Source organism: Dreissena polymorpha, chromosome 9, assembly GCF_020536995.1.
Source record: "Dreissena polymorpha isolate Duluth1 chromosome 9, UMN_Dpol_1.0, whole genome shotgun sequence".
In the NCBI taxonomy this organism is placed as follows: Eukaryota; Metazoa; Mollusca; class Bivalvia; order Myida; family Dreissenidae; genus Dreissena; species Dreissena polymorpha.
The window spans coordinates 14,244,462-14,256,310 of record NC_068363.1 but is presented as its reverse complement, the minus strand read 5'-3'; the positions used below and the strand labels follow the sequence as shown (position 1 = coordinate 14,256,310).

The 11,849-nt window shown below is 35.2% G+C and overlaps 1 protein-coding gene across 1 annotated transcript in view; it reads left to right on the top strand.

The window, feature by feature from the left end:
• Positions 1 to 608: 608 nt before the first annotated feature.
• LOC127844160 (F-actin-uncapping protein LRRC16A-like) overlaps positions 609 to 11,849 on the top strand; it is a 104,482-nt gene continuing 93,241 nt past the window's right edge. Inside the window, exons 1-2 of the mRNA XM_052374186.1 lie at positions 609 to 759; positions 5,342 to 5,439. Of these exons, the coding sequence (XP_052230146.1) occupies positions 723 to 759; positions 5,342 to 5,439 (135 nt within the window). The 5' untranslated portion in view covers positions 609 to 722. The remainder of the gene's footprint in view (positions 760 to 5,341; positions 5,440 to 11,849) is intronic.

The window sequence follows — 11,849 nt, the reverse complement described above, 5'->3', positions numbered from 1 at the left end:
TATCAGCTTTAACTTTAAATCACTTCACCATGCATGATAAATCAAACATACTTTTATCTTTCTCACTTATTCACCTTTAACACTTTTATCTTGCACTGACTGCGCACCTGTCAATAATACCCGCAAGGAGAGTTATACAGTATAGATAGATAGATAGATAGATAGATAGATAGATAGATAGATAGATAGATAGATAGATAGATAGATAGATAGATAGATATTAGATAGATAGATAGATAGATAGATAGATAGATAGATAGATAGATAGATAGATAGATAGATAATAGATAGATAGATAGATAGATAGATAGATAGATAGATAGATAGATAGATAGATAGATAGATAGATAGATTTGTATTTTTAAATTATTGACTAAATCATGATATATCATTATTTTTATTTTTTGTTGATATACAAAGATAATGCAAATTCAAACATTGAAGGCAAATACACAGTCACATGCAGATTAGGATTATATGCTTCTACTTTCGATCTGAAGCTATCCTCACCAAATATGGTATTGTTAGTAAATAAAAGTTGCTTCCGGGTTCACAGTCTATTAATAAAGCAAATCTCTACGTCATTCAATGGCGTCGTAGTGAAACTTTTTACACAAAACTGTCAAAACTCTGAACGGTGTTGTAATTATTACTAAATATGAAATTCATTTGAAATTAGATTAAGGAATTGGTCTTAAAAAATATCGAATAACAGGATTAAAATGGCGTCGATGAATAATGTCCCCAAGGAAATACTTGGTGAGTTTTTTTACAGGTGGTTCAGGAAATAGTGGGTGGGGGAATTCGCGAATCAGAAGTAAAATATGCAATTAGTTGACAATATAGGCTTGTAAAACTGATAGTTTAAATGTTTAGAAATTGAGTTTTGAAGTCGTATATGCATGACATTTCGGACAAATTATTGTTCAGTCGTTCATATGAATCGAAAATGTTCATGCTGTTGAACATGAAGGCTACACACTACTGATTTGTTATTTATATTTATTTACATTCTAGGTCAAACGCATATAACAATATCACAATACATACAAGCATAAAAACATCGTTACACCAATGTTATTCTGACAGCTGTTATGATCAAATAATATATAAATATTTAAATAAATTCAAATATATATATAACAGTTATAAAAATCAGTTATCAATTGAAATGTTATATTTGACCTATGGATAACCCATTAAGCTAAAAGCTTATTTCCAATGGGGTCCATTAAAAGTACAAGAAAAAAAGATCAAGTTGTTATCAGGGATTGAAATTAGTTGTTGCCCATTAGCCCGCGGCAAGTAGATATTTGCCCGGGCAACTCAATTTCAAATGTTGGAAGTCCGGCCGGGCAACTAGCTTTTTTTAAAGCTTAAAACAATTTAAAAGTGCAATTAGACATTTAATAAAATTTGGCAACTGTGGATGAATAATCAGTTTTATAATTTATTTCAGACTTTTAAAAAAACGTAATAAATAGAAAGTGTGTCATGCTAGCAATGTTGTCGTTATATTATCCATTTTTTTCTTTAAATAAATAACCTACACTGACACTACATAAAAATGGTACCGGACTCGTAACTCTATAACTTGGCAACTGAAATACTAAAAATGGTTACCCTTGCGGGCAACCAATCGTGAAAAGTTACTTTCCATCCCTGTAAGTTATATGATCTAACTTACACACATATACTTTGGTATTGAGAGAAGACATGTGAATAATCTAGCGTTTTGTCTCAATCCGACAACTAAACCCATGTTATAACAAAAAATAAAAAACATAAACAAACATGAGGCTTAACTAAATACATATAATTGCAAATATGGATACATTTCAATTCAAGTAGTATATGTCATAGATTCCAATTGTTTGTATATTACAGTCATATTCTTATATTAATAATACATATATATGTCCTCACTTATCTCAGTTAGTTTGTTATGTAGATGTTTTTTAACCATTCTTTTACATTTGTCAAAATTGTCCACGTTTTTGATGTCCTCTGGAAGTGAATACCAGTCTGTAGATCCAGAGTATTTGAATTTTTTTTTTAATAAGCATTTGTCCCAGTTGGTATTATGAAATTACTTTTTCCAGATCTTGATGATTTTTCAAAGTTCTTGCTGAGATATGAAGGACATTTTCCATAATAAATTTTATGCATATAATTTAATTTGAGTTGTTTCACTCTGTATTCCACATTTAACATTTTCAATTGTACAAAATCATCATTGGTAATGGAGGTTCTTGGTTCGTAATATTTATCATAACATTAAGTTTTCAGATAGAAATTCATGAGAGAAGCTGAATGATGGCAGTGATATTTATGATCAATTGAAACAGCATGCTTTAAATGAAACAATTGTATGAAACAATGCAATGTTTTGTATAATGAAAACCTATTTATTATGCCCCCCTTCGAAGAAGAGGGGGTATATTGCTTTGCACCTGTCGGTCTGTCTGTCTGTCTGTCGGTCGGTCCGTCCACCAGGTGGTTTCCGGATGATAACTCAAGAACGCTTGGGGCTAGGATCATGAAACTTCATAGGTAGATTGATCATGACTCGCAGATGATCCCTATTGATTTTGAGGTCACTAGGTCAAAGGTCAAGGTCACAGTGACCCGAAATAGTAAAATGGTGTCCGGATGATAAATCAAGAACGCATATGCCTAGGATCATGAAACTTCATAGGTAGAATGATCATGACTCGCAGATGACCCCTATTGATTTTGAGGTCACTAGGTCAAAGGTCAAGGTCACGGTGACCCGAAATAGTAAAATGGTTTCTGGATGATAACTCAAGAACGCATTCGCCTAGGATCATGAAACTTCATGGTTAGAAAGATCATGACTCGCAGATGACCCCTATTGATTTTGAGGTCACTAGGTCAAAGGTCAAGGTCACGGTGACCCGAAATAGTAAAATGGTTTTCGGATGATAACACAAGAACGCATACGCCTAGGATAATGAAACTTCATAGACAGATTTATCATGACTGGCAGATGACCCCTATTGATTTTTAGGTCACTAGGTCAAAGGTCAAGGTATATATATATAGCATGTAACCTACAAAAAACAAATTCAAATTTCCCGCCTAAAATGGCGCTATCGCACCGACCAATAAAACACGTGCCCTCAGGTCACGTGACTTTTTGAACCAATCAAAAAGTAGTACCAAAGTCTAGTACCAAGGTACGTAACAGGTAATACTATACTGTTGCGTACATTCACTGTAAGGATACACTCCACTTTAGAGCAGACACTGAGTGGGAAAGGTGTGAAAATGAGAACAAAGGTTACCTAGCAACCACAAAAAGGTGTGAAAATGAGAACAATAGAATTAATTAACTGTAAATTATAACAGTAAATCAAAGGGAAGTAACTCAGTGCTTTTTTAAACAATGCAAAAAAGACATAGCAAAAAAACATCAACATCATCAGCAGTAACAACAACAACAACAACAACAGCGTGTTGACCAGAAGTTCAGTAATTGTAAACACTGAATTCTCAACAAAGATTATACTTAGCGCGAACACTCACCGACCTGAGGTCGGTGGTGTTCGAACTTGGTGTGGCCTCTCACCCGACCTGTGGTCGGATGACGGCCAGTGCGGGGACACAGGGGGGCGGTGGCAGGGGGTAGCCAAAACAACCCAGGGCTAACCAGCAGGGACGCAGGAGCTCCCGGGAGCCCCTAGCTGGTTAGGGTTATGGTTAGCGGGCAGACGCTGTCCTGGCAGACGGCGCTGCCCTAGCTAACCCGTAACCCTAACCAGGATTTGAATAAGAAAAAAGTAGAAAGAAAAGAAAGAAAGAGAAAGAAAGATAGAGAGAAAGAGAGTAGAACGAGAAAGACAGAAGAAGAAAGATTTAGAGGACAGGCCTCCGCTCGTCACTCGCTACCGGCCAATCAGCTGCGCCGTGTGTTGAGTGTGGAGAAAGAGAAAGGGATCCCCCCAGACCACACAGGGTCCCCCGATCTGATTTACCACAGTTCCCTCCCTTACTTTAACAAGAAGGGGCCCTCCCGTCGATCATCACAACACACGAGTTATCAAACATAAACAATAATTTCGAAACAAATTAACAACAAAAACTTAACAAATTAATTAACAATAATTAAATTAAAAAAAAAAAAAAAGGTATATACTTACCTAACAACTGGGAGCTATAGGCTACCTGGGGCAGGATTCGAACCTACAACCTTTGGAACAACAGTCCAACGCTCTCAGGTCAAGGTCACGGTCACCCAAAACAGTAAAATAATTTTCCGATGATAACTCAAGAACGCATACTCCTAGGATCATGAAACTTCATGGGTAGATTGATAATGACTCGCAGATTACCCCTATTGATTTTGAGGTCAAAGGTCAAGGTCACGGTGACCCAAAATAGTTAAATGGTTTCCGAATTATAACTCAAAAACGCTTACGCCTAGGATCATGAAACTTCATAGGTACATTGATCATTACTCGCAGATGACCCATATTGATTTTCAGGTCAAAGGTCAAGGTCACTTTGACCCGAAACAGTAAAATTGCTTCCGGATGATAACTCAAGAACGCTTTTGCCTAGGATCATGACACTTCATAGGTACACTGATCATGACTCGCAGATGACCCCTATTGATTTTCAGGTTTCTAGGTCAAAGGTCAAGGTCACAGTGACAAAAAACGTATTCACACAATGGCTGCCACTACAACGGACAGCCCATATAGGGGGCATGCATGTTTTACAAACAGCGCTTGTTTTAGATTGTTTGCATCAAATTCATAATAATGCATTTCTGCAAAATAGGTCTTCCTGCTAAATTAGCTAATGCAATAATCAGACAATTTCAACTATTTAAAATAAGTTTGTATGTTAGTTTGTAATGAACAAATTTACATGATATATCAGTCTGAATCCAAATTGTATAATTGTGGTAATTGAAAAAACACTAATTTCCATCCATTTGTTATAAATGAAATACACATTCACTGATTCAGTACAGATTTGCAGGGTTGTAAATTACATTGAAGAACACAAATGCCTTGCTTTGAGCTCTCAGTACTTCTTGTGAAAGGGACATAGGAGTTTTTGCCAGAAAATCTATTGGTCCAACCCAAATTTTAGATGTGATAAGATTTGAATGATGGTCTTCAGCTTATGTGCACCAATATCACTGATTTACAGCATGCACACCATGACACGTTTGATCGTTATACTTTAAATGAGTTTTCTAATAAATGTTCTATGTTTGTAGTGATGAGTCTGAATCCCACTGGAATTGTGTGTAGGGAAGTTCAGAATAATATATATAATCGCTTTTACTTTATGTTCACTTTTTCAGAGAGTATGCGAGAATGTCTTGACAGGAGACTTAAGTTGTCCATTAAACGCCTGGTTAACTATGAAACAAAGAAAGAAAAACTTGAGAACAGGGTGCTAGTAAGTATTAGTTTGGCATGTTTGTCAGTCAAAATGATTACACATTATAGTCTATTTTACTGGTCAGCACTGTACAGGTATATGTATAACAATATAGTATATATTATTCAAAAAGACATTCTTAATTATGCCCCCCTTCGAAGAAGATAGGGTATATTGTTTTGCACATGTCGGTCGGTCTGTCAGTGTGTTGGTCCGTCGGTCCATCCACCAGATGGTTTCCGGATGATAACTCAAGAACACTTAGGCCTAGGATCATGAAACTTCATAGGTACATTGATCATGACTGGCAGATGACCCCTATTGATTTTCAGGTCACTAGGTCAAAGGTCAAGGTCACAGTGATTCAAAATAGTAAAATGGTTTCCGGATGATTACTCAAGAATGCTTCGGCCTAGGATCATGAAACTTCATAGGTACATTGATAATGACTGGCAGATGACCCCTATTGATTTTCAGGTCACTAGGTCAAAGGTCAAGGTCAAAGTGACTCGAAACAGTAAAATGGTTTCCGGATGATAACTCAAGGATGCTTATGCCTAGGATCATGAAACTTCATAGGTACATTGACCATGACTGGCAGATGACCCCTTTTGATTTTCAAGTCACTAGGTCAAAGGTCAAGGTCTCAGTGACTCGAAATAGTAAAATTGTTTCCAGATGATAACTCAAGAATGCTTACGCCTAGGATCATAAAACTTCATAGGTACATTGATCATGACTGGCAGATGACCCCTATACATTTTCAGGTCACCAGGTCAAAGGTCAAGGTCGCAGTGAATCAAAACAGTAAAATGGTTTCCTGATGATAACTCAAGAACTTTTAGGCTTAGGATCATGAAACTTCATAGGTACATTGATAATGACTGGCAGATGACCCCTATTGATTTTCAGGTCACTAGGTCAAAGGTCAAGGTCACAGTGACAAAAAACGTATTCACAATGGCTGCCACTAAAATTGACAGCCCATATGGGGGGCATGCATGTTTTACAAACATCCATTGTTATCCCCGCCATAGGCGGAGGGATATTGTTTTGGGGTTGTCCGTCCGTCTTTCCGTCCGTCCGGCCGGCACTTTTGTGTCCGGAGCCATATCTTGGAAGTGCTTTGGCGGATTTTAATGAAACTTTGTTTGAGTTTATATATGGATAAGAGGATGATGCACGCCTAATGGCATTGTACACCATCTGTTAAGAACAGAGTTATGGCCCTTTGTATCGTGGAAAAATGCTTTTTTGTGTCCGGAGCCATATATTGGAAGTGCTTTGGCGGATTTCATTGAAACTTGTTATAAGTATATATATATATATGGATAAGAGGATGATGCACGCCAAATGGCATTGTACACCATTGGATAATAAAGGAGTTATGGCCCTTTGTATCTTAAAAAAATGCTTTTTTGAGTGTTAAATATAACATTTTGTGTCCAGAAGCATATTGGCGGGGGATATCAATTCAACGAATTTGCTTGTTTACCTTGATTTTCTACTTTGACCAATATGTGAAGAAGTAAGGCCCTTATTGCTGTCATGCAAAGTAAAGCTCTTTAATCTTTAAAGACACTAATGACTACACTATTTATCTGAACGGTATTTGAATAGCTGGTGACTAAATAAACATTTGAAAGCCTGTTATCTTGGTTTAATAAAATTTAATGTTTGTGCATGAAGAATGAACAACAAAATATTTATGAGAATAAAGTGCAAGTATTCAAATGAAAACACTTTGAAAAGGCCTTCTAAAAGACCAATTTTAATAATTTGAATTAATTAGATAACTGCTCCAAGTGATTGGCAAATTAGGAATATATGTTATAATTTTGCTGATTAAAATTATAAGTAACTTGAACATATATGATTACGTGAAATTATAATGTGCATGTTGCATACATGTTTGCATGTTGTGTTTAAACACAATCTTGATGTGCCTCGGATGTTTTATTTGTTGATAATCTTTATAACACTGTATGGTTAGTATTGGTTATATTTTACATACATGTATATGGAACTAAACCGAGGACAAAGAAAAAAAAATTCTTATTATTCCTCAAGAATAAAGAGAAACTTTTAACTTCCTAGTACACATATACTTAATTAATGCACTGGTAGATGTATCCACAACCATAACTTCATGCACATAATTTCTTGCAAATATAAATATATAGAGGATATTTGTTCATGTCAGTGTAAGATCGTTTTTTATTTCACGAGTGATCATAGAAAATATATTTTCGCCACGAGTGAAAATGTTATTTTTCTATGATCACGAGTGAAATAACAAACGATCTTACACTGACATGAACAAATTTTCTGTTTCTTTTATGCCTCTTTTTCAAGAAAATAATTAATAATAATTTCCCTTTCGCTGAAAAATAACCCTCTCCCGTGGCGTGCCTCAAAACAGTTTAATACACAAAATGACGTCATTAGTGTTTGCATCATTCCTCCGCCGAAAGAAAAAAGTCCAATAGTTGATCGTCGACGAGTAAACAAAGCTGAAAGGTTTTAACATTTTATTGCTGTTACTATAATAACCAAACAAAGTTAAGCATAAAATAATGCTACAATAATACTAACTTGTAACAACATTAACTAAACAGTACATGTCCGTGATGTCGTAGGAATACGCAAATGTAAAGGTAGTAGAAAAAGTAGTTCCGAAAATTTGTTCTTTTCACTCGTGAAAAGAACATTTGTTCTTTTCACTGCTGTTATTTCACTGCAGAAATGTCATATTTGAGCATTAGGTATAAAAGAAGTCCTCCTACTCACATAAAACAATTAACAAGCAATTAAGCAGCTGTAATGGCATTTGCCTGTGCAAAGTGGATACCAAAAAAAGCTGTTCAGCTGATGTTTATATATTAGTGTCATCAGAAGATTGACTGGAAATTGATCAGTAACGAGCAGTAATGAGCAATAACTCAACTCTCTTTGATGCACTAGGTGTAGAATATTAATTATATAGAGAGCTGTTGCATCATGATTGCAAATTCATTCTAATAACACAAAGTCCAGATATGGCAAAGCACATAAAACAGTTACAGGCCAAACTGTCATACAAAAGATAAAAAATCGCAGACCATTTGTATATTTTACTAGTCTTTTTCACCAGCCTACTATATGTATGAATATGAAAATTCAGGGGACTGTTAGTTTAGCATTTTAGATGTTCCTGGCAGTCATGCAGCCTTTCATCATGTGTGAAAGTTGTTTGTTTCACAACCGAAGAATTGCAGGTTTAAGCCCCATGTAAATCCAAGCACTCTTTTTACTAGAATAAAGGTCCATTAGACATGGCATTTTTTGGATGCGCCATGTTTCACATAGAGCAAGTTTAGTAAGGTGTTAATAATAAACACTCAAATTGGATGGGCAGAACCTGATACCCCATTATAATTTATAGCTGCCAGATAATGAGTTGAATTTAAAAATCAATACACCATGCATTCAGTGTTTACAGATTGCATATTTCATTTGAAGGTTGTTGGTTTTCATATGAATATTTCTCACTTTCTATTTTTCAGCTTTTCCTCTCTCTCTCACATAGACCTTAGTTTGGCCTGCCTCAAATTAATCTTTAGCGATGTTATAGATCGTTAATATAAGAAAGAAAAATATAATTTGAAATTTCTGCTGTAAATGTTCTTCAAACTAAAAACACACCCTTAAATCTTACTAAAAGATACAGTGTTCTGTTATGTAAAATACACATATTAACTTCAAATGCAAATGATTATGGTCTCAAAATTAAAAAAGATTTGACCATTTCCGACTTATCAGTATCTTAAACACTAAAAAGTATTTTTTTATGCCCCCTTTGGAAGAAAATGGGGCATATAGTGATCGGAATGTCTCTCTGTCCGTCTTTCCGTCACACTTTGCGTTTAGGTTTTGAAAAATGCTCATAACTTCTATGTCCCTTGAGATATAACCTTCATATTTGGTATGCATGTGTATATGGACAAGGCCTTTCCATATGCACACATTTTTTTACCCCTGTGACCTTGACCTTGAACTTGGGGTCCGCGTTTTGGTTTCGAAATCTGCGTTATGGTTTCGAAAAATGCTCATAACTTCTATGTCCCTTGAGATATAGCCATTATATTTGGTATGCATGTGTACCCTATAAACAAGGCCTTTCCATACGCACACATTTCTTTACCCCTGTGACCTTGACCTTGAACTTAGGGTCCGCGTTTCGGTTTCGAAATCTGAGTTTAGGTTTTGAAAAATGCTCACAACTTCTATGTCCCTTGAGATAAAGCCTTCATATTTGGTATGCATGTGTATATGGACAAGGCTTTTCCATATGCACACAATGTTTTGACCCTGTCTGCGTTTAGGTTTCAAAATCTTCGTTTAAGTTTCGAAAAATGCTCATAACTTCTATGTCCCTTGAGATATAACCTTCATATTTGGTATGCATGTTTATATGGACAAGGCCTTTCCATACGCATAACAATTTTCACCCCTGTGACCTTGACCTTGAACTTAGGGTCCGCGTTTAGGTTTCAAAATCTGCGTTTAGGTTTCGAAAAAATGCTATAACTTCTATCAAGGTGTTTAAAGGGGGCATATGTCATCCTATGGTGACAGCTCTTGTTTCATGATTGTTAGTTGTGAAATTTTTAAACAAATCTTTCTTTCCATCTTTCAAGAAGTATCGGGTATGTAAAAATTAGCATGTGCATTTCAATAAAATTAAAAACTTATTTTCAATTCAATAATGAAGTTAAACACAAACTGTTCAATACAATGCCAGTGTTCTTGTAAAAAAAAGAATTGTGCACAATATCAATAAAGAAATTCATGCTGTTTATATTTGTGTTTAAATTTGTACACTATACACTGCAACTCCAATATATCGCGGTTGAAGGGGTCCAAAGATCGCGACCGTGATATATCCGGCGCGCGATATAAATTGTCAGTTTATGTATGCATGTATATGTATACATTAGCATCATTATGCAATCTCAAAACACGCTATTTACCAACCTTATTCAAGTTTGTGTTATATCCATATGTCATTAATTGGTATAACACAAAACATTATTCCATGTGAGTAGTATCAAATGCGTATAATTAAATTTTTAATCCGAAAAACATTGCCGAGTTTTATTGTTCAAGAAAGCATGCACAAATTAGACCCATGTACAAAATGACGTCATTCATTTCTCATGAAAAGCATGCACAGCATGGGGTTTAATAGTAGAGCATTGTGACTAACTGATCTATATTGTATACTGTATCTAACGCACACAGATTGTTGAGATAGGTCAGTATTGACTTGTGACATTTACTGTTATAATTGTGTACACCTTCATGTGTGCACTGGTGCGTTTCGGCAGTTCAAAGCAAATTCAATAGAGAATTGTAACACCCGAAATGACCTGTCATGTTTGACAAATGGGTCTTTTGTTTATCGCAGTACACAGGTGTTAATGTGATGTACAATGTAAGTAAACAATCTGGTCAAAACTGGATTATGACTGTTGGATTAAAGTTGGTGAAAAAAAGGGAAAAATACTTGCTTGAAACGGATTTTAATGCATCAAATTCTCAGATAAAAACATTTTATTTAAGGATTATGCTCGTCAGATTTTTGGGAGCCATAGCCGATTCGCGATATATTGGACAACGCGATATAACGGACCGTGATATATTGGAGTTGCAGTGTACTCAATGATTTTTGCGAATATCTCAAAACATTTTATTTTTAAAATAATCAGAACACACACTATTATCAATGTAGATCTTTGTGTTAGGTTTGAAAAAAGCCCTTTAAAGATTTTTAAAGGACATCATATATTTTGGCAAGTATTAAAGTCATCAGCCATATTACATGCGTAATAAAAATACATGTATAAATCTAAAAAAATGAGTCAAGCATGTCTATCATAAAATTAATTCAGTTTTTTCCAGACATGGCAGTTTTGTTTCAACATGTAGGAGTGCAATTTGTGATGTTTGATTTGCTAATTTTGTCAGACAATGTTCTTGTGATATGCAGTCTGATGAACAGTATGGGAGACTTCTAACATAATATTCTGCATTTTGACATTTTGAATGGGCATTGATTTCTTTTAGTAATGTTATAAAATCTTGGCTCTGTCTAAACAAAATGTCAAATACTCTACATTTCATTATCAGTGAAAGAAGTCTTTGCAATTTCAGCAATATTAACTTGCATTTTGACATTGTTATACAGAAGAAGTTTAATGCTATACAGTAGAAGTTTAATATTTTGCTTTGACATAAACCCTTTATATGATGTGTACCAATGTTTATTTTGTGGGAAGTATTTTACTGACCTACAACAGGCCTTTTCATGGCGTATCTATGGGTCTCTTAAACGGACCCATTCCCAAATCAAAAATTGTATTTCAATTACGACTAAGAAAGTACTG